Here is a 26,403-nt window from a genome sequence, read left to right as displayed (position 1 = left end):
GTTTGATTCTACGAATTTCTTTATCCCATCCTTAATTTCTTCTATAACCCAGTAGTTTTGAGCAAGGTATTGTTCAGTTTCCATGTGTTTGATTTTTTTTCCTTGCTTTTTCTATTGTTGATTTCTACTTTTATGGCTTTATGGTCAGAAAAGATGCTTTGTAATATTTTGATGCTTTGGATTTTGTTAAGGCTTGCTTTATGGCCTAATGTGTGGTCTGTTCTGGAGAATGTACTATGTGTGTTGGAAAAGAAAGTATACTTGGTTGCTGTTGGGTGGAGTGTTTGGTATATGTCTATGAGATCAAGTTGGTTGATTGTAGCATGTAGCTCTTCCATGTCTTTGTTGAGCTTCTTTCTGGATGTTCTGTCCTTCACCAAAAGTGATGTGTTAAAGTCTCGTACTACTATTGTGGAGCTGTCTCTTTCTTTTCAGTGCTATTGGAGTTGTTTTATGTATTTTGGAGCCCTGTGTTGGGTGCATAAATATTTATTATAGTTATGTCCTCCTGGTGTATTTACCCTTTAATCATTATATAGTGTCCTTCCTTATCCTTTGTGGTGGATTATACTTTAAAGTCTGTTTTGTCAGAGATTAATATTGCCACTCCTGCTCTTTTTTGAGTGTTGATTGCTTGATATATTTTTTCCATCCTTTGAGTTTTAGTTTGGTTGTGTCTTTAAGTCTAAGATATGTCTCTTGTAGGCAGCATATAGATGGATCGTGGTTTTTTTTATCCAATCTGCCACTCTCTGTCCCTCTATTTGTGCATTTAGTCCGTTTACATTCAGCGTAATTATTGATAGGTATGAGTTTAGTGCTGTCATTTTGATGTCTTTTTTTGTGTGTTGTTCACAGTTGCTTTGTTCCACTTAATTTTCTGCACTGAGTTGTTTCTCTTTATGTGTTTTCTTTTCATCTTTTTGATTGTTGTTGATTTTGTGTTTGCTGAGTCTTTATATTTTTCTAGTTTTTTATTTTGACTTGTAAGATTGTTTCCTTTGTGGTTACCTTAATATTTACCCTTATTTTTCTAAGTTTATTCCAGTCTTTTATTTCTTTGTATCTCCTTGGCTTCCTCTTCATATGAAAAATCTGTGTCTACCTTTTTTAAGTCCCTCTTTTTTGTTTTAATGTTGTCATCTTTTACATATTGACATCTGTTTCCCCATTTTCAGTGTTTTAGCTTTGATTTATTTTTGTGACTTCCCTATCTGGGTTGATATCTGGTTGCTCTGTCCTGTGTTCTAGGCTTGCGTTGTTATCTGATGTTACTGATTTTCTATCCGGAGGAGTCCCTTTAGTATTTTTTGTAATTTTGGTTTGGTTTTTGCAAATTCCCCAAACTTCTGTTTATCTGGAAATGCCCTAATTTTGCTGTCATATTTGAGAGACAGTTTTGCTGGATATATAATTCTTGGCTGGCAGTTTTTTTCCTTCAAGGCTTTATATATGCCATCCCATTGCCTTCTTGCCTGCATGGTTTCTGCTGAGTAGTCCGAGCTTATTCTTACTGACTCTCCTTTTAGTTTGTCCCTAGCCGCTCTTAAAATTCTCTCTTTATCTTTGGTTTTGGCAAGTTTGATTATAATATGTCTTGGTGACTTTCTTTTGGCATCTACCTTTTGTGGGGTTCGCTGAGCATCTTCAATAGATATCTTGTCATCTTTCACGATATCAGGGAAGTTTTCTGCCAGCAAATCTTCAACAGTTCTCTCTATTTTCTGTTATCCCCCTCGTTCTGGTACTCCAATCACTCGTAGGTTATTCCCCCTGACAGAGTCCCACATAATTCTTAGGGTTTCTTCATTTTTTTAATTCCTTTTATCTGATTTTTCCTCAAATTAGTTGGTGTCAAGTGCTTTATCTTCAGTCTCACTAGTTCTGACTTTCATTGCCTCAGTTCTGCTCCTCTGTTGAATTGTCTAATTCTGAAATTTTATTGTTAATCTGGTTTTCTGATTGCTGTCTCTCTATGGATTCTTGGCGGACTGTTACATTTGTCATAATGCTCTTCTGCAATCTTTTTAATTTCCTCTATTGCATGTTCTGTGTTTTATTTTCCTTTCTAATTTCTTGAAGTGTTCTGTACATTAATCTTTTTTCTTCTGCCTCTGGTAATTCCAAGAAATTTTCCTCCTCTGGAAAATTTCTAAATTCTTTATTTTGGGAGCTTGCGGAAGCCATCATGGACTGCCTCTTTATGTGGTTTGATATTGATTGTTGTCTTGAGGCATCAATAAGTTATTATAATTGTTTATTTTAAGTTTGCTTACTGTGTCCTTGCTGCTTGTTTTGTTTTGATATGCCGAAATAGGCTGCTAGTATGAGCTAGTTTGATTATTGGCACCTTTGAAGCTCTAATGTCCTGTCACCAGGTGATTAGATCTGTTACTAGGTATGTGCGCTCAGGAGTCCGCCCATTCCTCCTATATGGATTCAGCTCAGGTGCCCAGGTAGGTAGCCACCAAGTGTGTGGTGTAGGCTCTCACATATAGTCCTAGACAGACATGGGCGATTGGTGTAGGCACAGGTATCTGACTGCAGCAGGGGGACACGCTCTGAGCAAGGCTGGGGGCTGACGGCTGCCTCCAAGTGTCCAGGAGGAAGGCGTGTCCTTGTTCCCTAGAGCACGTAGGTGGGTGGGTTTTGCAGCCGGACTATGAGCACCCAGTGCTGTCGGCTGTAAGGATTGCGGGACACCTCTTATTCTTGGGCCCCTATCTCAGGTGGCTAGGTGGCGTGTGTGGAGCCTCCAGTCCTCAGGTCCCTGATGTGGGTTGGTGAAGACCCTGCTTAATGGCAGAGCAGTGTTAAATGTTACTAACCTGCAACTTCACAGCTGAAACAGTTGAAGTTAGAGTTCCGGTATATACCCTGTTGTACTGCGGTAATGAGGGCCTCCATTGTGAGATATGCCCACACAAGTCTATGCAGGTGGAAAGTCACTCAAAGTCCATGGATCCCTTATGCCTGTGCCTAGGCAAAGGAGCTGTGCCTACCCTGGGTTCCTGACTTAGGGGAGCTGACAGTTTATTTTTTCCCGTTTTGTTAATTTGTTCACTTTCTAAGGCTGGGATAATGGCTCTGGGCATGTAACAGATCCTACTACTAGCCCAGGGGACTCCACAGTAGCTGAAGTGGGTCTGGGACCCAGTGCAGAGTGGGGAGCGGGGAGGTAAATGGAGAAAGGTTTTTCTCTAAGTGTGGTGTTTTTGATCCGTGTGGTAAGCCTTATGCGAGTACTTATCTTTTGCTGATGAAGGCTGCTTCTCACTGCTTCTGGGTGGCTGTGTAGACTCTATGGCGCTGGGTGTCTCCCGGTGCGGAAAACGCGCCTTCTGAGCACCGCTGCTTGCATGTCTCACTACTCACCCCCGAGGTGATCAGGCCTGAAGGGCTCAGGCTCTCGCCCAGTCAGGTCTGGCAACTCCTCGCTGCCTCCGAACCATCTCTCCCTCCCCCTGCCACTCAGTCTGGTTCCTCATCTCTGCCTTTGATGTTCAGGGCTCCCAGATTGCCATATATAATCGAATCACTTGTTTTTTCGGGGTTTGCTGTAGAGGGCCCACTGGAACTGTCTGGCTACTCTGCCATCTTGGCCCCGCTTCCTGCTGTCTGTTCTTGATGCCATTTTTATCTTTAGAATAAATTTTTCTTTTAAAGGTAGGACTTTGAGAATCCATTTCTTATTGAGAATGGAAGCTTGAGTTTTTTGAGCCAGGAAATATTCAAGGCAAATAGCTCATATTCATTACTTATTACTCTCATTGGATTAATATCTACAGGAAATATTGGAAAAATGATGAAAGCATCAAATATAAGGGAAGGAGCTGACTGTGTATGTCATGAAAAGCCCCTACTTCTTTTTTACTATGTCTCTTTCTCTTTTTTCTCTATATCACCATGCCCCTACAGAACATTCTTTGTCTTTATGCCAGTTTACTTTAAAAATGTCCAGTTATTTACCTTTTATTTAATATATTTATCCTTTACCACGTCTTTTTAACTCAGCCATTTGCATGTACTCTGAATAGTCAAAGATGACAGCATTTCTGTGCTTTGCTGGAGGAATATTTAGCAAAATTAAAATTTCAGGAACATAAGTCTAATAGCCATGATCATGTTTAGGCCATCTCAGACAGATGATGTCTGTTGAGTAGAAAGGCCTTCAGAGAACTTGATTTTGAAGTCTTCCTTTAATCATTCTTTCTCTGAGAAAATTATTTGTTAATTTATAGTGAAATCTCCCTTTCTTTTTGTCCTATCCACCTTGGAAATTGGGAGCCTCTGACTGCTACCTTTTTCATAACATTTCGTCAGGTTTTTTTCCTCTATAGTAACAGTATGTCACTTGGGTATTCTTTGGTGTAAGGAACACAGGAAGACTGTGTTCTGTGTTCTTGTTTTCATTTGCCCTCACCCACGTTTTTATTATGTTATCTTGTAGGTTTTATGATAGAGGAGTAATTCACATGGAAATAGTTGCTTTTGTTTTTGCTTATCTTAAGTCTTGTACATATTAATAGTCTTAAGATGTGTTATTAGTTAATCGTTTGCTTTGGTTCATATATATAGGACAGTGCCTTGCAGTAAGCAGTACATATAGCATATGGTTCAGAATTATTTATCTATCAGGCCTCTTTTTTTTTTTTTTTAAACATTTGTTATAAAGAATTTCTTCACTGATGGATCCTCTTTTCTATATAAAATTATAATTACACGTTCTTGGGAACATATGGGTTTTAAGCTGACATTTAATTATGTATTTCTGCTTTTTGTTAAACTTTGATCATGAAAGAATTTCAATTTTGTTTACTTCATTCCCTGCAGCTTCAAAATAGACATTGATTTTTGTTGTGTTTAAATTCCATTGCATTTGATATCTCTTCTTCCTTATGATGTCTTCTAATGTTGCCTGGAATCCTTCATTTGATCTTTAGCTACTCCTTATCTTCTTCAAAATTGGAAATCTCACAGTTTTCAAACTTACTTTTCCTCAAATGTAGAAATAAGAAGAAAAAGATTCCGCTGATGAATGGAGAAGAAGTTGACATGGATCTTTCTGCAATGGAGTAAGTTACTTAAATTTAAAGATACACTATTTTTTGCATTCTCATTTGTCTTGTTAAACTTTTCTTAAAGTATGTGATTGACCTCAAAATCAGTGCTTTTACAACATTTTAAAGGCATAGAAACCTTATTAAAAAACTACATAAAACCATGATTAATCAAATAGATAAAAGTAAATCTGGCCTGGCCTAGGTAGAATTAGGATGAAAAGCAGGATGATTGTGGGGGTAGGCACGGCTTGACTAGGCAGCTTTCTTGTTCCCCTGTTGGCCTCTAGAGTGGTACTTCCCAGAGTATAATGGGCATGCAGATCATTCAGGATCTTCTTAAAATGCAGTTTCTGATCCACTACTTCACTAGTGGGGCCTAATATTTTGCATTTTTAATGAGCTCGCAGTTGAGATTGACTTTCCTTGTCTTTGGACCAGGACTGCAGGCCACTTTGAGGCTCCCTTTGTTTGCAAAACACAATTTAAAAACCACTGTCCTCAGTTTTATGTGCTAATATTTATTGATGGTGTTTCTATTTTTAAGTATAATATAGCTCAAACTGTCTTATTTTACCCATCTATCTGTGCTTTTATCTTTTTAAAAAAAAACATTTGTAAATATTTGCTAATTTGTTTGCCAAATTATCGAAAATGTTTATATACAGACTGTCTACTTCAGGATCAGTGTTAATTTTAATTTCTTCATAGCAAGTACCTTACCTGTAGTCAGCACCCACTAGTATTGGATTAATATTCCAAGCGGTGTTCTTTTGATGAAAGTGTTGATGTAAACTAGGTTTTTAAAACTGTACTTGTTACTTTGAGAAGTATGTGAGAATAAATTTGTGCTGTGCTCCGAATTATGATTTTAAACCTTGTCTTTTGAAAATGTCATAATGAGGCTAGCATTAAAAAAAAAAAAAAAAGTATTGAAAGTCGGCTAAACGGATTAATTTAGTAAAATAAATACTTTCATTTCTTAGTCATAGATGGATGTTCAATGAAGGGTGGTATTTATAGGCATAGTCAGTTATTAGGCTGTAGAAGTTATATGAAGAATTTGGCCTCACATTTTTCACATAACATAAACACAAAGCAAAATCCCAAAATTGTTTCAGACAGAAAATAAAGAATTCAAAATCCTTTTTGCTAATTATCCTTTTACCCTTGGAGATCTTTGCAGCAAGATTGATACAGATTAGACACTGTGAGAAAGTTGAAATATATTAAATATAATTATAAAATTTTCGATGTGATTAAAAAAAAAAGAATACTACAGCAAAGCTCTTAAGGCAGTCTTGAATACCACATCTAAAAGAGCCATCTGGTTAGTAAAGGCTTTGTTTTTACTTTCTAAATATACAGAATGATAAATTTAAGAAAATAAATGTGTATTTTTCTTTCAGTGCTGATTCCCCGTTACTGTGGATAAGGATAGACCCAGATATGTCAGTACTGAGGAAGGTAGAATTTGAACAAGCAGATTTTATGTGGCAGTACCAACTCCGCTATGAGAGGGATGTTGTTGCACAGCAGGAATCCATCTTAGCCTTGGAGAAGTTCCCTACTCCAGCCTCTCGGCTTGCACTCACTGACATATTAGACCAAGAACAGTGTTTCTACCGAGTAAGAATGTCAGCTTGCTTCTGTCTTGCGAAGGTGAGATTACTTACAATAGAAAAAAAACAAGATGACTACTGTGTATATTTTTTTTTAAAAATCCTTGAAAATGAGTTAAAGTTCACCATAATCTTTAAATTTATTTGGTAACTGGTCTTTTGAAAGCTTTGCCAAATGTTTTTTAACAAGACTGATTTGAAAGAAACGTCTTTTGATCTGAAAATAGACATGCACAAAAATTATCAAATTGAAAAGTCAGATATTAAAACCAGAGAACTTTTCACCATTTTAATGAATTGCAAGCAACATTTTTAAAGCAAAGAATGTATTTGGTAAGAAATCCCTTGGTTTGAATGATCGTTTTCATTGTAGTACATGAAATCAATTAATCTTAATTATCCTACTGTGGTAACAATTTCATGTTGATTTGGGTTTAGGAATCAATACTAGTGATATGTAATTTAAAATCATAGGTGCTATAATATAACATGTTAGAAAATTAATTTATTAGGAAAACTAAATATTTTTCTTTAGATGCAAAAAAAAACTGAAGGTAGAGCAAATGAAAACCAGAAAAATGCAGACAAAAATTTGACCAGAAATACTGGTTTCCAGGTATTTAAAAAATATCTTGATAGTAGGTTCATTCCCATTTAGTAACTCCTTTGCTTTCCTCACTGCTAAACTCATTTGTCCAACATTTCAACAGATTATAATGGTTTAGATTTGTTTTATCTTTAATGACGAGTAGTTGAATTCCTATGCTCTTCTCAGATATAGGAAGGAAAAACTGATTTTCTTTGATAGTCGTCTGCTAAGGATACAGTTTCATTGCTTCTGTAGAGAGCTTTGTGATTCTTGATGCTGAATCCTTAACATAGCCATGAAATTATAAAATATATTATTTAAAATTATAATTTTCTTCTTTTTAGACAGATGTTTCATATACATTAAAAAATATTTAAAGCAAGGTACGAATTTTTTGTAAAGTGTTCTTACAGACTTAAATGGTAGTACTGTACTTGGCTTATTTTTCAATTAAAGTAGATTGAAAAACCTTATTTAAAATCCACAATGATGTTTCTACTGAGTAAATGTATTAGGATTACGTCTGTCTGAATGAATAAAGACAAACCACTTCTTATTCAGAATATAAGCCATTTGCAAACATGTATTTTCTTAAAACATAAAAGAATAACGATCGCAATTTAGAAATTAACTTGTAGAAGAAGTGCACATATTAAGGTTTTTTTTTTTTTTGGTAAGTAGTTTGTATACTTTTTTGGAAATGGTGGTGAAAGGCTAAAAAGTACTAAATTTCTGAGAATTGAAATTATAGTATTGATAAGGTTTAGAAAGCTGTTCTATTTATTTAAAACTGTAATTGCAATGGTGATGGAAATGGTTTCATTTTCTAATTATTCAGATTGCAAATTCCATGGTGAGCACATGGACAGGACCACCAGCTATGAAGTCACTCTTCACTAGAATGTTTTGTTGTAAAACTTGTCCAAACATTGTGAAAACAAACAACTTTTTGAGCTTTCAAAGTTATTTTCTACAGAAGGTACAGTTTACTTTCTAAGTTTCTTATGATTCCATTGTATGCCATTACCTATATATCTCAGTTTAACTTGGACTATTCAAATAACGGGCGTGCTTACTTTCTTATAAAATGTTTTCTTTGTTCTTTTTTTACTTATACAATTTTTGCCAACTTGAAGCAATTGCTGATTGATTTTATGGCCTGTGTAAAACTAAATCTCATTATCCATACTAACAGTAAAGAAATGGAAAATTTGTCCTTTTGGTTGGTTACATGAAGGATGGAGGTGTGAGTACCTGCTTCTGATAGCAGTCCTTCCAGAGTATGGACAGTTTATATGATCATAGGCAATAAAGCATAAACACTGTAGGTACAGATCTGAACTTCAGCCCCAGCTCTGCTGCTCACTAGCAGTTTGCACATGGACAACTTTCTTAACCTTTTAAGCCTCAGTTTACTGAATTGTAAGATTTATCTTTTTTAGAATAAAATAAGATCAAGCATGTAGCGTGTTTTATACTATGCTTATTACATAATAAGTTTTCTGTAAATGGTAATTTAGGAAATGGTGGTAGTGGAATGGTGTCTTACAGTCACTGTTTTAGGAAGGGATGTAGGAATGGCAGGGTGGTCAGTGATTGGGCAATTTGGAAGTAATTTGTACAGTTTTTTGAGTTATTTAATAATAGCGAAGGCAGAAATGAGATAACTAGATTGAACTGGGAAAGAGAAGTGAAGTTGAAGTAGAGAAAATGAAGCCTGTTCTTTCATGATTTTGGTGTTGAAGAGAATGAGAAAGGAGGCTATACCGAAGATAAAGCAGGGTTGAGGAAAAGGACATTTTGGGTTTCTTTTGTTTTGTATACATGGTGAAAAACTTGAAGCATGTTAGGCATAGAGGAAGAGGCCAGTGGAAAGGGAGAGATGAAATAATCAAGCAGAAGAAAGGAAGTAAAAAAGAGAGAAGATGGAGCAAATTCTGAAATTGTTAGCCGAAGATGGTGCAGTTTGGGAGGTTAATTTTAGACAAGATAAGTACAGTCCTTTTTCTGAGACAGGTGGAAAGCAGATTAAAAACAAGTGAATGTTGAGGGGGGATGTCAGGCAAGTTGAGACATAAATCATAGAAGGAAAGGTAAAAGGTTTGCTTAGCAGCACTGATAGTGAAAATCATATTTATAGTAAATTTCATCAGCAAAACAGATTCAGAGTGGTGCAGGTTTGCTGAAAGGCAATATTGGTTTAATCTTAGAAGCCTGTGGTATCCAATTATTTTATGTTTAAGAACTGAATATTTGATAGTTGTTAAATGTGCTGATCATCTCACTTATTGCCATCACACTAATTCATGGTATGGAAGCAAGTCAATTTCTCTATGAATATATCCCTTCATTATTTCATTGTGCTTCCATATATCATTGTTTCAAACTGGCACTTGTGACCCATTAGTGAGAGGGTCGTGAAATCAGCTTCAAGTTTTGACCAACATTTTTTTTGTGTACATAAAAGAAAACAGAATAGGCAATATCAGAATACATCACATGTGATGAGGGTAGGTGAACATTTTTTTGCTCTTATTGTCTTTTGTTGTTTAGTTTATTTACCTGGCATCTAAAATGTGTGTGTGCTAAGTTGGGATATAAAGTGTATTTCTTACTGTGGGTTGCAGTCAAAAAAGCTTGAAGAACAATACTTTTAGACCAATTCACTTTTCATTTAATACTTCTAGTGGGCAGGAGAAAGAGAGAAGATTGGTGCGTAAATAAAATTTGAGCCCCAAAAGGACAGAGTAGGCACAGGAGAGAGATTTCTATGGAAAAGTGTCCCTCAGCTTTTCTTAGAGCATTAACACTGACTTGTTGCTGCTGTAGCTTCTGCCCCTTCAAGCAAGCAAAGGAGCCATCCCATTCTCGCCCCCAGTTTATAGAGGGCATCGTTATTTTGAGTAAGAAGAGGGATTAGCTTGAATCTTCTGTCTACTGAGGACTATGGTATCTATTCATCTGTAGTTCTGCCTGGAGTTTAATTAGCTTCATTTTACTGGTAGAAGTTACCAGCGTGTATGAGTCATGTTTCTATCTCCTTAGAGAAGTTGTTTATGAAAATTTGGAAAGTAGAAAGTTAAGCTGGATTTCAGATAATTTATCATTTTTCCTAAAACCTTAGGCTGAGAATGGGAGTGGTACTGGAGAATTAGTGTATTCTAAGACTGATTATTGAGCTCTACTGTATGCCACGTGACTGTAGCCATTATATCATTTAATCCTCAGGATGGTTGTGAGGGAACTGGCTCCTAGTCAGTAAGCAACTAGTTAAAGACATCCAGCTTAGTAGGTACAAAAGTTAGGAGTTGAATAATGGTCTGCCTACGGCTAAAACTCATACTTTTTCCGCTGTAGCACACACAACTGAATTTATATAATTTACATTACATATACTTTCCTCCAAGGTGCATGGGCTGCAGAGTGCATCAATTCATGCAACTCTTCCCTTCTTTTCCTACTCAGCTCTTCTTCTATGTTAGAATGCTTTGGGATATGTTTTAAGTAAACGGGTGGGAGCTGGGCTTGCTTTAGATTATCTATGTCAGGTCTAGGGTAATTCGTTTTGTATTATAATTCTGTGAATTGTAGCAATGATGGAATTAGATTATATGCTTAAAACATGTATGTATGTTTTTTGTAGACTATGCCAGTTGCAATGGCTTTGTTGAGAGATGTTCATAACCTCTGTCCCAAAGAAGTCTTAACGTTTATTTTAGACTTAATCAAGTATAATGATAACAGAAAAAATAAGGTAAGGTACCTTTCTTAATGAATATTATGAAACTACCCATTGATATTTTGTTTTTAAAGAAGTGTTTAGTCATTGTTGAATCCATAGTAATTGAATTTTCTAGAGATAGAGACGTACAAACAAGATTGACCAGAATAATCAGTGGATGAGAAACAAGAAGATTAGTTGGTTTTGAAACATTCTTTATACCTCGTATAATGTGGAGATAGTAATGCATCAGATTTTGGGGAGCCATCTAATAGATAACTCATTTTGGTGAAGTCTGGCAGCACAATTAGATTTTTATTCCTTTTTCTTCTTTCACCAAGTGATACTCAGAAGACAGTTCCCACTTGGGGTTAACTTGTTCCTTAACAAACTTGGCCTTTTTCTTTAACCATTGTATGCATTTATTCATTTATTCGACAAGTATTGAATGCTTATTGAATGCTGTGATTCAAAAGTTATTTCACAATCCATAATCAGCAAATGTTATCAATCCATAATTAGCAAATGTTTTTGAGAATATATGCTGTGCTAGATATTTTAACATGTTAAATAGAAAGAAGACATGTTTGATGCCTTTAGGAACTTCATATTAGTAAACATTTTTTTGAACTGTGTATCAGTTTGATTCTGTACCCCAAAACATACTGTCTTACAGTTTTGATGGGCCATGTATTTGGGAGTGGTTTAGATGGGTGGCTTTGGAATCATGATTTCTCATGAGGTTGCAATCAAGATATTGGGCCAGGAATACCGTCACATAAAGGCTTGACTGGGGCTGGTGGATACACTTCAAAAAAAGGTTACTCACATGGCTATTGACAGGAGTCCTCAGTTCCTTGCCACATGGGCTGGTTGATGTGTTCTCACAAGTTGGCCAGTGGGTTCCCCCACACCAAGTGATCAAGAGAGAGATCAAGAAGGAAGCCGCAGTGCTTTTTATGACCTAATCTCAGAAGTTACGCACGATCACTTCTGCTTTAATCTGGTCATTAAAAGTGAGTCACAGAGTTTAGCACATGCTCAAGGGGAGGGGAATTAGTTTTCACCTTTTTAATAAAATATCAAAAAAAATTGTGGATATATTTTAAATAAACTCCTACAAGAAGTTTTTAGGAGCATAAAGTGTTAAAAAGCAAAGATGTCACTTTGAGGACTAAGGTGTGCCTGACCCAAGCCATGGTATTTTTAATCGCCTCATATGCATGCGAAAGTTGGACAGTGAATAAGGAAGACCGAAGAAGAATTGATGCCTTTGAATTATGGTGTTGGTGAAGAATACTGAATATACCAGGGACTGCCAGAAGAATGAACAACTCTATCTTGGAAGACATTCAACCAGAATACTCCTTATAAGTGAGGATGGTGGCGAGACTTTGTCTCACGTACTTTGGACATGTTATCAGGAGGGACCAGTCCCTGGAGAAGGACATCATGCTTTCTGAAGTAGAGGATCAGTGAAAAAGAGGAATACCCTCAATGCGATGGATTGACACAGTGGCTGCAACAGTGGGCTCAAACATAGCAACAATTGTGAGGATGGTGCAGGACCGGGCAGTGTTTCGTTCTATTGTACACAGGGTCACTATGAGTCGGAATTGACTTGATGGCACCTAATAGCAACCAACACTGGAAGCTGTGTCATTGTTTATTTCTCAGACAATATTAATTTTTATTTCTGCTGCTTTTCTTTTTCTTGAGTGCTCTTTTCTCCAAGTTGCTTTGTTTTTGTTTTGTTTTTAATTTTATTGTGGTCAAATACATATAGGGCAAACATTACCATATTAACCAATTTCAGGTGTACAATTCAGTGATATTAATTAAACTCACCATGTTGTGCAGTTATCACCAGTATTCATACCCAAAAGTCACCCATCACCCCAAATAGACACTCAGCAGCCCTAAAGTAACAACTCCCCATTCTCCCTTCCCCCCAGCCCCTGATAATCATCAATAAACTCTTGTCTTTATGCATTTGCTTATCCTAGCTATTGCATTGTATAGATGTACCACATTCTGTTTATCCATTCATCTGTTGATTTTCACTTAGGTAGTTTCTGCCTTTTGGCTATTATGAATAATACTGTAATGAATATTGGTGTAAAATTATCTGTTTGAGTCCCTGCTTTCACTTCTTTTGGATGTATACCTAGGAGTGAAGTTGCTGGATGATATGAAAATTCTGGTCTCTATTTTTTATGTTGATACTGTCTTCAAATATCTGGTGATCCTTGGTTATATTTTTGTAAATGAGAGTAGAGCATTAAATAACTGATTTGAAGCTCTGTGGTTACGAGCAGGATTTGTGGACTCTGGTTTTCCTTCTAGAGGAATCTGGCCAGGTTACTATAAGAGTGCCTTACTTGTAGTAAATGTTTGGTAAATTAATGTATCAGTGATCAGTGAATTTTTTTTCACTGTTTTCCAGTGTCTGCCTCTATATAATGTACATAGTTGAGTATTTACGAGAACTTGCTTATGCTTTCAAATGAATTATGTTTTTGAGTTACACATATTTTATTAATTAATAGAAGTGTGAATTTTGTTATCGTCTCTTAAATTATTCTTTGGCTTAGTTTTCAGATAACTATTATCGTGCAGAAATGATTGATGCCCTTGCCAACTCTGTTACACCTGCAGTCAGTGTGAATAATGAAGTTAGAACTTTGGATAACTTGAATCCTGATGTGCGACTCATTCTTGAAGAGATCACCAGGTTTTTGAATATGGAAAAACTTCTTCCAAGTTATAGACATACCATCACTGTTAGGTATGGTTAAATTCTTTACTTTTTCTTTAAAATTACTTGTTTTTATAACTAAAATAAATTTATCCTCATTATAGAAAATTGGGCAAGTACAATAAAGTAAAAGGAGAAAATCAAAATCTTACATAAATTTTTGATCCATAGATAAATTCATATTTTAGAGAATGTCCTTCTAGCGTTTTTCCCTCAGTAACTATATAAATTTTTAATTACTTGAGATTATATTGTATATATAATTTTTATATTGGTATCATAAACATTTTCTCATATCATCTGAAATTCTTCAAAAGCATTACTTTTGATATCTGCATAATTTTCTATCCCATTGGATATATTATAAAAGTTTCTATATTGTCAGACTTCTTTTTCAGTAATTTCTTGCTTCTATCAGCTTCTTTGTATATGGTTATCAAAAAGTTCTGCTTATTTATTTAGGAGTTTGCTAAAAGTTGATTCACCGATACAAACATTATAAACCGTTTTAACCTTTCGTGTATATATATTGACTAAACCATGTATTACTAAAACTTTCGGAGAAAATGCTTCATTTAAATTATATTTTATGCTAAATAATTTTTTATGATGAATATTTCTGTTACAATGGTAAGCCACAGAACGGAACTTGAAGCTTGGAGTTTCCAAACAAGTTTTGGAACTTGTTTTCTTTTAAGAGGATTAAGCTATTAATTTTGAAGTTTTATGATCATTGTGATAATTTAGTATTATACAGTTGAAAGACAGATTTAAATCACATCAGTTTTTCAATTTACTGATGCAAATTAATCTCAAATGCTTAGGAAACAAGTTTGATTCAGTGTGCTTAAACAAAAGTATTTATAATTACTTTTTTTTTTTTCCTTCCTAGTTGTTTGAGAGCCATACGGGTGCTTCAGAAGAATGGACATGTGCCAAGCGATCCAGCTCTTTTTAAGTCTTATGCTGAATATGGCCATTTTGTGGACATTAGGATAGCAGCTTTGGAAGCAGTTGTTGATTATACTAAAGGTAATGTTTTACAAATATATGCTTATATCACTTTTTGTTAAATTAATATTTTATTGTGTTTAAGGTGAAAATATACACAACAAATTAGGTTCCCATTTAACAATTTTTCCACAAATTATTCGGTGATACTGGTTGCATTTTTCACAGTGTGTCATTATTCTCGTTTATTCCATTCTGGTTGTACCATTTCCATTAACTCTAGTTTCCTTGCCCCCTTCCCTTCTCATCTACTCTTTAGAGTAATTTTTGATCATTTGGTATCCTATGGGTAATTTTTCTTAAAGAAGCTCATTACTCATGGGTGATACTTTTTATTTTGTGAGCCTAGTCTGTCGTTTCGTTAAAAGGTGACCTCGAGGGGTAATTTCAGTTTAAGGTTTAAAGCATATCTCAGGGCAACAGTCTTGGGGAGTCCTCTAGTCTCACCCTGTCCAGTAAGTCTGGATTTTTTAAGAATTAGAATTCTGCTCCACATTTTTCTTCCGTTCGATAAGGATCCGTCTGTTGTGGCCCTGATCAGAACGGTCAGTAGTGATAGCCAGGCACCATTTAGTTCTTCTGGTCTCAGCTCATATCATTTTTGAAAAAAATATTTACTTCTTAAAGCCTGTTTTATATTATTGATGTTTTCGTATTATGTATAATACAGGTATTTAAATTTTAAATTCTTGACTCACTGATTTAGAAAGAATTTTTGGTAAATGTACAATCTGGATAAAAAGTACTAAATGAGGAAAAAATAAAATTATAGATATCTTTGGCCTTTCCTAGAAGTCAGTGCATCATTCTGTAGCTTTAATTACATATTATTTTAAGAAATAGGAGAAGATTTTTACAAAATTTCTAACTAGCATTATAAGAAGGATTGAAGAAAACATTTTATACCTGTGCAGAAATTTTTATCTGTGAAAGCAGAGCAAGAGACATAAACAGGAACCTCAGTAGAAGGATTAGACAAGGCTTCATAAAGATGAAAAAAATATAAGGCCAAAAATGAATAACAGGATAATGCATATTCAGAACATTTTCAAAAGCTGATGAAAAACATAAAAAAAAGATCAAAATTTTAAAAGAAACATATTGAGCCATGAAGACTAGAACAGGTGGAAGAAAAGCTATAATCTAAGAAATAATAGAATACTTCAGAGGGTGTGAACGAAACAGTCCTAAGCTGGATCCTCATGAAATTTCAAATTTTAAGGTTAAGGACAAACTTAGTAAGTTCCTAGGTGTCATAGATTGAATTGTGTCAACTTGGCTAGGTCATGATTCACAGTATTGTGTGATTGTCTACCATTTTATCATCTGATATGATTTCCCTGTGTTGTAAATGCTATCACTATGATATAATAAGATGAATTAGCAGCAGTTGTATTGATGAGGTCTGTAAGATTAGATAGTGTCTTAAGCCAGTCTCTTTTGAGATATAAAAGAGAGAAGCAGGCAGAGAGACATGGGAACCTCATACCACCAAGAAAGCAGTGCTGAGAGCAGAGTGGGTCCTTTGGACCTGAGGTTCCTGATTATATTGAGAAGCTCCTAGACCAAGGAAAGATTGATGACATGGACCTTTCTCCAGAACTGACAGAGAAAGCTTTCCCCTGCAGCTAATGCCCTGAATTTGGACTTGTAGCCTACTAGACTGTGAGAGAATAAATTTCTCTTGGTTAAAGCTGTCCACTTCTGGTATTTCTGTTGTTATAGCAGTGCTAGATGACTAAGATACTAGGAATATCAGATATGGGTGATTTTACAGCGTAAAGGAGTAGTCTGGCCTCTGACTTCTTCAGAATATGGAGAGTCAGAAAACAATAAACCAATAGCCACGTAATCTTTAGGGGAAATTATAATCTAAGATTTTCTACCTTTCCAAGTTGTCGCTCACATAGCTTTGAGGCTTAGAAGTATATCTCCTACGTAGCATTCTTAAAATCAAATTTCCCAACACTGTGAGCCCTAATACATGGCATAAACAGAATACGAACCATAAGTAACCATGCACAAACACCAGAAGAGATACTAGATAACTGGGAGCTCCTAAAAATCAAACACTTCTGTGCATCAAAAGACTTCACCAAAAGAATTAAAAGACAGCCTACAGACTGGGAAAAAAGTTTTGGCTACAACAAATCCGATTAGTGTCTAATCGCTAAAATCTACAAGATACTGCAAAACCTCAACAAAAAGACAAATAACCCAATTAAAAAATGGGCAAAGGATATGAACGGACACTTTGCCAAAGAAGACATTCAGGCAGCTAACAGACACATGAAGAAATGCTCACGATCATTAGCCATTAGAGAAATGCAAATCAAAACTACAGTGAGATACCATCTCACCCCAACAAGGCTAGCATTAATCCAAAAAACACAAAATAATAAATGTTGGCGAGGTTGTGGAGAGACTGGAACACTTCTACACTGTTGGTGGGAATGGCAAATAGTACAACCACTTTGGAAATCGATTTGGCGGTTCCTTAAAAAGCTAGAAATAGAAGTACCATACGATCCAGCTATCCCGCTCCTTGGAACATATCCTAGAGAAATAAGAGCCATCACATGAATAGATACATGCACACGCATGTTCATTGCAGCACTGTTCATGATAGCAAAAAGATGGAAGCAACCTAGGTGCCCATCAACAGATGACTGGATAAACAAATTATGGTATATTCACACAATGGAATACTGCACAATGTTAAAGAACCACTATGAATCTGTGAAGCACCTGTAACATGGAGGAATCTGGAGGGCATTATGCTGAGTGAATTTAGTCAGTCACGGAAGGATAGATATTGTATAAGACCACTATTATAAGAACTCAAGAAAAGGTTTAAACACAGAAGAAAACATTCTTTGATGGTTAAGAGGGTGGGGAGGGAGGGAAAGGGGTATTCACTAACTAGACAGTAGACAAGAATTATCTTAGGTGAAGGGAAGGACAGCACACACTACAGGGGAAGTCAGCACAACTGGACTAAACCAAAGCTAAGAAGTATCCTGAATACAACCAAACACTTCAAGGGACAGAGTAGCAGAGTAGACCATGCTTTCAGGGGACATCTAGGTCAATTGACCTAACAAAAGTTATTAAGAAAATGTTCTGCATCCTGCTTTGGTAAGTGGCACCTGGGGTCTTAAAAGCTAGCAAGCGGCCATCTAAGATGCATCAATTGGTCCCAACCACCTGGAGTAAAGGAGAATGAAGAACACCAAAGTCACAAGGAAAGCATTAGCCCAAAAGACAGAAAGGGCCACATAAACCGGAGACTGCAACAGCCTGACACCAGACGAACTAGATGGTGCCTGGCTACCGCCAATGACTGCCGTGACAAGGAACACAACAGAGAGTCCCTGTTGGAGCAGGAGAAAAATGGGAAGCAGAACTCAAATTCTGGTGAAAAGACCAGACTTAATGATCTGACTGAAATTGGAGGAACCCCAGAGAACATGGCCCCTGGACTCTCTGTCAACCAATACTAAAACCATTCCCGAGGCCAACTCTTCAATCAGAGATTAGACTGGACTATAGGACATAAAGTGATACTCATGAAGGGTGTGCTTCTTAGCTGAAGTAGATACATGAGACTAAATGGACATCTCCTGTCCGGAGGTGAGATGAGAAGGCAGAGAGGGTCAGGAGCTGGTTGAAAGGACGCGAGAAATCGGGTGGAAAGGAGGAGTGTGCTATCACAGTATAGGGAGAGCAATTAGGATCACATAACAATGTATGCATAAATTTTTGTATGAGAGACTAACTTGAGATGTAAACTTTCACTTAAAGTGCAATAAAATAAAATTGAAAAAAAAATGAAATTTCCAAAAGATCTTTTTCAACTAACCTGGAAGTGAATCAAAATAAATAATTCAAGATTGGCGGAAGTGTGAAATGAAAGAAGGTAGTGATAAGCAATTGTGCCTGTAAAATAAAGAGTTGAGCTTAATTATTTGGTAAAATGGTTGTCAAATTTAATGCAAATTAAAAAGATAATTCTTCAGAAATAATGTGCAAATGTAAGAAATATGTAAATCTGTATCTGAAATTCCAAATTATTCCACCAAAATATGGGAAGCGTTAAAAAGAAAAAGTATGCTAAACTTCTTGTCTTACTGTGAAAAGAGAGGCAGGCATGAGGGAAGTTCTTTAGTCGATAACTGGTGGATATTTTTTTTTAGATAACACTTTGTTGTGTTTTAGATGAAAGTTTACACAGCAGATTAGTTTCCCATTTAACGATTTTTATAGGAACTGTTCTGTGACATTGGTTACATTTTTCACAATGTGTCAGCATTCTCATTGTTTCCTTTTTGTTTGTACTTTTTCCATTAATCTAGCTTTCCTGATAGTGGTTGATTTTAAAATGTTAAGTACAGAAAAATATACTCAAATCTTTATAATTTCCTTAAATTTCAATAGAAATGCTTCTTTATAGTCAGAAAATAATGAAAAGTTAAGAACAGTGTAGTATGTATATCATATATGTTGGCTTAAGTTTAGAAAAAACTGTCATTTGTTTTACCATTTTACTGAAGGTTAAAATAGCCTTTGTTTAAAGAAATAATGGTGATAATAGTGGTTTTAAAAAAATAAATTTCTTGCAAAAAATAACAACACTGTAATCCTTTGACAGTTCCCAGTTTTGACATTTTAATAGTTCATAAAGTCTAGAGTCTTGACATTCAACTATGCCAGTTTTCCCAGCCTTCTTTCCCAGGGTGTATGAATGATGTTCAGTGTCTCATAAATATGAAGATGATCTCATGAACTAGTACTATCTGAAATGAAATAGAATGCTAAATATCATGCTTTCAAAAAGAATGCCAAACTGATAAATATAATTTAAACAGGTGATGTTAAATGTAATCCATGGATGTAGACTTCAGTAATTGCTAAGTAGTAAGTTTAAATACTGGTGCCCAGATAAGAAAATGGAAGAAATGAAAAATATTTTAGAAATAAAATTCTGAGTATAAGGGAAATCTTTTCAAATTCATAAAAGCAAAACTTGTTGAAAAGGTGAATGACATAGTTAATGAGTCAGTTTATTTTTGTCATGAATATTCTTAGCACTGTTTTTGTAATTGCCTTTTACGTTATGTTGAAAATTTAAAGCTACTATTTAGTCTTAAATAGAAGAAACTACTTGAGGAAAAACAATTGACCATATGTATGATATTGCTGAGATACTATTGAGTGTTAAGCCTCCCCATAGTTTGATCTAAACATCTTCTATTTGAACACATTTTGTCAAATTAAAGTTACTTATTTCTAATCTACGGTCCTTAGTAATAAATTTATTATAAATTATTATTTGCTTTATGTCATTTGCCATTGATTTAAGCTTTAGTGAAAAACATGGCACTTGATGCTATTTTATGTCTTGGCTACATATAAGCACAATGCTTATAAAATTTACATAGAGATCCACTGAGTCAGAAATGTAAAAACATGCCTACTAGCCTTCAGCTCTGATTTGAAATCTGAGGCAGAGTCTTAAATATTAAGCATAAACTCCCTGCTTGCCTCTTATTTGTTATTTAATTTGTTAAATTAACAACAAATACATTTCCGTATTTTCAGTGGACAGGAGTTATGAAGAACTACAGTGGCTACTTAATATGATTCAGACTGATCCTGTACCCTATGTAAGGTTAGTTTTTGTGTTATAATACTTTGGTTTTTAAGTCCTGAAGTGAACTGAATATTTTCAGTAGGTTATACATGAAACAGTTGTTTGTTATTTTTGAAATTATGGAAATATGTTGTGTAGTTATTCATGTCCTTTTTTATTTGATTTGCTTTCGGAAAGACATTTTAAAAATATATTGTTAATAAACAAAGTTTATTTCCCTCAGTAAATGCTAGACCTCTGCCATAGCTTCCTTACTTCTCTTTTCCCCTTTTTGTCTTCTTACAGTGTACCCTACTCAGAGCAGTAAACATTTTCTTTTTCAAATCTTATTTTGATCACATTGCCCTATTATTTTGACACATTTTCAGAGGACTCCATAATGTGTTCAGATAGCCTCTCACAGGAGATATGAACTTTCATTAGTAGGGTTTGACGGTCAGTCTTGGGGTGGGGGTGGTTCTTGACTTCATTGACTTTTCTCAAACAGCTTATTTTGAGGAAACCTTTTTTCCATCTTTGTATTTAAAATGCTTCTAAACATCTCCATACTTTATAAAGATAATGTAATAATGAAATTTATGTTCATTTAATTATTTCAAATGTAGACTTCTTCTTGGCCTAATTATAAATTTTTTGCCTAATTTAAGATTTTAATACTTATTAACCAATCTTTTATGTAACTTTTTCTAGGGAGAAGTAGAATGTTCTTTTTAGGAAGTGGGAAGGAAAAGGTTGTTTAGGATTGCAAAGGTAGGTTGGTTATAGTCAGGTTTTAGAGGACTTCATTGCCCAGTAAGGAGATTTTAGAAAAGCAACACAGCCAGAATTTTTTAGTGAAAAAACGAGTAATACATATTTAAAATGTAATATATATAATGTGTTTTGAAACTAAATGAAACACAGAGCTGGACCTAAGAGAGGAGATGATAAAATACAAAGGAGGAACTATAGATAATTTTCAAATGATTTATTTAATGGTCAGCAAAAGTTAATTCTTTTTTCAAATTTTTCAGGCATAAGATTTTAAACATGTTGACTAAGAATCCACCTTTTACTAAGAATATGGAATCTCCTTTATGCAATGAAGCCCTGGTAGATCAGCTTTGGAAACTTATGAACTCTGGTGAGAAAGCAGTGTTATTCTTTTTTAACTTTTTAGCATTGAAGTATATATAGTTTATAACAGGTTTTCAGTAGCTTTTAAGAACTGAAGTATTTTTTTGTCTTTTTTTTTAAAGGATACTTATCACATCCACCTTCAAAGTGGTGGGAGCAATAACATTTGTTAATGATACGCTCGCCCACTTTACCCTACAAAGTGGCTGAGGAAACAAAAATATTATTTTATGTGAAAATGTCTTAAATGTTTAAAGAACTGTAGACATGAACTCATAACGTATTATTATTATTTTTAATTCAAGAAGTTAAAAAGTACATATTGTCCTATACACATTGTTCTGTACCTTGGAAATTGGTGGGATCTCCTCACAGTTTTGATTTATGTTATTTAAATTAAGTCAAGGGGCAGTATAACATAGTGTTTAAAGACAGCTGGAACCAGTTTGCTAAGGATTGAGTTTCAGCTCAATTATTTAGTCACTGTGTGACTTGTCTTTTTTTTTTTTTTAATTTATAAGATGGAGGAGATAATGGTACATACTTCTGCAAAATGAGAATTAAATGAGTTAATATTTGTAAAACACTAGTTCATATTAACTGTTCAAGAATGTTGTTATACTAACATAGTGATACTATTGACATTATTTGAGCTATTTGTAGTTCTTTTTTTGTAGGTCATTCGTATCCTTTGCCATTTTTTATTGGAACATTGGTCTTTTCCTGTCAACTTGTAAATGCTCTATACATTTAAAGAAAATTTGTCTTATGTCTGTGATATGTTGAAATTGTAATGCTGGTTTCTGTTTAAAGATATAATCAAAAGCTAGGCTGAAATTATATTAATTGTAGATGGTGGGAGAGCTGAAGTATACATTAATTTACTAACACTGAGATATTAAGGGTTTGTATAACTTCTTTCCCTCAGTTTCATAATCACAGTATAATACCCCCAACTAATGGCACCAAGGTAAGTATTTCACTGAAATGTAATAAAATCGAAAATAACATGGCCCTTGTCTTTAAGATAATCAGCAAGCAACATGTAAGCCATTTTATACTATTATTGTCAAATTGTTTTTCAGATGGTTTCCCTTAATCCCTAGAAGAATGATTTCTTCTATTAATGTAATGCTTTATATTTTTGCTCCCTATAGTTACCTTAAAAGGTGGTATTATTACTGTTTTTTAGATCCAGGACGATGAGGCACACAGGTTTAGGAACTTGTAAAGTGTTGTTCAACCAGTTAACATCATTAAGGATCATTAACCAGTTATGTGCAACAAACTATAAACCAAAAAAACCAAACCCGTTGCCATCAAGTCAATTCTGACTCATAGCTACCCTATGGGACAGAGAAGAACTGCCTCATAGGATTTCCAAGGAGTGGCTGGTGGATTCGAACTGCCGACCTTTTGGTTTGCAGCTTGAACTCTTAACCACTGCGCCACCATGGCTCAAACTATACTGTACTGAATATATTCTTAATAAGAATACATGTTTCCTTGACCATGAAAGATTAAAATTTTAGGAGAGCATGCTGAAATACAAAAATTTCCCTTACCACCTTTTAGGGAAGATTCTTAGAAGAAATAAATGTATGTTTAAGATTAATGGGAAAATTTGTATAAAACATTGGAAACCTGTTGAAAGGTTGTGGTCATACAAAATCAACCTCCGATATTTAGTATTTAATTTTTATACTGTGAAGTATAAAGTACAGTTGCTGCTTTGGTTGGGAATTCTCTGTGCCAGTAATCTAAACAAAACAGATCAGCGAGTCTGTAGCCGTAAACAATTTATTGCTCAGTTCATCAGATTTATAAATAAGTAGGAACATTATGAACAGTGGGAGTGGCATTAATAATTGGGAGGAGTTTTTGGTTTTGTTTTGAGAACATTGCACATTAGACTGGGAAGATGGGCTAGAGGACCACTTAGTTCCCTTAGAAGCCTGAAGCTCTAGGATACATGAGTGAATATGATCTTTGAGTGATTCCTTTTTTGTTTAAAAACTTTTTTTTGGTATGATTTTGTAAAACTTTTTTTTTTTTTTTTTGTATGATAAAACTAATATAATCATGTTACAGAGTTTATCTGGAAAAATACCAAAGAAGGAAAATATTACACAATTCAATTACATCACTGCTGTGGGTATATTTGGCCTTTAGGAAAAAAGAAACACAACTTAGTGTGCAGTAGTTGCAGTTGTAATGAAGGTTTTAAAATAGCATTTTATCATGAAAACTGTACACACTGTTATCTTTGTAATGCTTGTTGTTTTAAGAAATGGTCATGGGAATTCACATGGAACAAAAGGAGCTAGAACATCATGTAGGCCCCTAAATCCTGGTGAACCCTGCCTGCCCTTTACTCCTTGTTGGAGCTATTGGGAATCTGGTCATTTGAGATAAGCGTTTATCATGAACAAATAAGCAGTGGGCGTTCAGGGTTTAATTGTACTCATTTATTTATTTCTGTGTTATTCCAAAATGGAATTAAGATGTGTTGACTTTGTATAGTTATAAAATTCATTGAACCCATTTAAAATATATGGGAGAGAGGATCATTGCAGTTACCTTATGAGATGGCCATCAGATACTTTTGAAGAATCAAAGTTTGTTTACTTAATAACTGATTGCACAAACTTTTCAGTGAAAGATTGCTTGCAGAAGAATGCATAACAACAGAATTTAGAAAACTGAAATCAGTTTTAGAGACAGACAGACGAACCATGAAATTTTATTCATGAATTTTTAAAATGCATACACCGTTCAATGAATATTAATAATACTCATTTTAGAAATACCCTAGAGAGATTTGAAACTAAGGTACAGAATCTGGGGGCTGTTGGTAACCAGAAGGGAAGTTCCCAGACATCTGCTGCTGAGATCCCACGACTGCCTGGTCTCTGCATACTTCCTGGTGCTTGGCAGCTCCACTTAGCCTTGCACTGTGGGAGCTACTGTAGTATCCTTCCAACAGTTTTGCTTTGAAAATACACACACGTACACACAGAGATACCTTATCCCTTTCTTTAGTTTAATTTTCCCGTATCACTTTTTCTCTGTAATATTTTATTTTTAAAAACTTAATGTTTAGAAAAATTTAAAGAATAGTACAATGGGCACTCAACTCATACACTTTTCAGGTTGACTCAACGGTTGTTAACGTTTTAGCACATTTAGTTTATCTGTTTTTCTCTGTATGTATATGTGTGTGTGTGCGTGTGTACACACATATATATACACATACATACAAACCATCTTTTTTCCTAAGTCATTTGAAAATGAGCTTTATCGTGATTGTCCTCCCTAAATACTTTAGTAAATATTCTTAAGAATAAGGAGATTCTTTTAAATATCCACAATACCATCATCACACCCCATCTCCGTATTCAGATTTCCTTCCTCAGTTGTCCCAAAAGTGTTCTTTATAGTTCCACGTGTTGTTGTTGTTAGTTGCTATCAAGTCGATTCTGGCTCATGACGACCACATGTGTGCAGAGTAGAACTGCTCCATAGGGTCATAGGGTTTTCAAGGCTGTGACCTTCTGGAAGCAGATTGCCAAGCCTGTCTTCTGAGGCACCTCTGGATGAGTTCAAACCACCAACCTTTCGGCTAGTTGAGCACTTAACTGCTCCACCCAGGAACTCCCACACGGCTTTTAAATGAATAGTCCTCCACAAAAAGATAATACACATTGTAAAAAGGAAGCCTCTTTCAGATTAGGTGTTCTTTGTCCCCAGTGCCTTAAGAATCTTAAATAAATAGTTCATTTTGATTTAAAATATCACGTTATCCAGTGGCAGTCCTGGTTTCCAGCATTCATTTATTCACCAGTGGGCACAGTGGTTAAGAGCTCGGCTGCTAACCAAAAAAGGTCAGCAGTTCGAATCCACCAGCTACTCCTTAGAAACCCTATGGGGCAGTTCTTTTCTGTCCTGTAGGGTTGTTATGAGTCGGAATCGACTCAACGGCAACAGGTATGTATGTATGTAGTTATTTATTGAACACTTTCTGTTTGCCACCTTGTTGTGTTTTGTATGTACAAAGATGACTGTCGTATTAAGTTAGTAAAATGGAGAGACATAGGAACAGATAAATTATAATACAGAGTGGTAGTTGTTAAAGAAAGTGAAGAACAAAGTAGTTTGGGAACCCAAGAAAGGAGCCATGAACCCTGTCTGGAATATTGGAATGTTCATGGAGAAGTAACATTTAAGCTAGGTCTTGAAGAATGGAAAAGAGTTTGCTAGCAGGAGAAAGAAATTTTTAGGTAAGTGAAGTCTATGTAAAAGCCTCTAGTTTTGTAATGGCCTTTGGAAAATAGTGAGTGTTATCTGGAAAGATAGATTGGGATCCAAATTTGAAGGGCCTCAGGAGTTTGTGTTTTATCCCATGGGCAGTGAGGAGCTGGTGGAGGTATATGACTTGACTGACTTCCACTTATTGTGTTTGAGAGCTTTTTCCCCCACACTGAAAGAAATTATTTTTCTTCAACACATGAAAATGTCTCAAAATTCCAAACGTACGAGATCCTACCTTTTATAACTTTTAAGAATAATGGATTATAGATCAATATGATAATAACTCAAAAAATACATTAAAAAATAAATTGCAGATTTTTATTGGTGCTTTACATTTTATTTTAAAATGAGTACTTTTTTCAGTCTTGCCTAGCTAACAATGTTTTTTGCATTTCTGAAGGTAGTATCTTGACTGTTTTTCAGTACAAAGGAAATTTTAGCCATTACTCTTAACACCTCTTCACTGCTTGGCGCATTACTGTAAGAATGACATGAAAACATTTATGTAATAGACCATTGAAGGCTAACTGCTTATTTCTATTATAATTTTTTTTTTTTTTTT

The 26,403-nt window shown here is 35.1% G+C and overlaps 1 protein-coding gene across 2 annotated transcripts in view; it reads left to right on the top strand.

Annotated features, from left to right (window-relative positions):
• Positions 1–26,403, top strand: part of TAF2 (TATA-box binding protein associated factor 2) — a 101,536-nt gene that overhangs the window by 38,885 nt on the left and 36,248 nt on the right. For both annotated transcript variants that reach the window (XM_004372974.3, XM_023728169.1), the window contains 8 exons: positions 5,010–5,075; positions 6,470–6,722; positions 8,110–8,250; positions 10,915–11,025; positions 13,587–13,780; positions 14,643–14,782; positions 20,363–20,432; positions 21,428–21,537. In XM_004372974.3, the coding sequence (XP_004373031.1) occupies positions 5,010–5,075; positions 6,470–6,722; positions 8,110–8,250; positions 10,915–11,025; positions 13,587–13,780; positions 14,643–14,782; positions 20,363–20,432; positions 21,428–21,537 (1,085 nt within the window). The remainder of the gene's footprint in view (positions 1–5,009; positions 5,076–6,469; positions 6,723–8,109; positions 8,251–10,914; positions 11,026–13,586; positions 13,781–14,642; positions 14,783–20,362; positions 20,433–21,427; positions 21,538–26,403) is intronic.

Source organism: Trichechus manatus, unplaced genomic scaffold (assembly GCF_000243295.1).
Source record: "Trichechus manatus latirostris isolate Lorelei unplaced genomic scaffold, TriManLat1.0 scaffold00022, whole genome shotgun sequence".
NCBI classification, from domain to species: domain Eukaryota; kingdom Metazoa; phylum Chordata; class Mammalia; order Sirenia; family Trichechidae; genus Trichechus; species Trichechus manatus.
The sequence above is the reverse complement of the archived record's forward strand: the minus strand, read 5'-3'. Positions and strand labels throughout refer to the sequence as shown.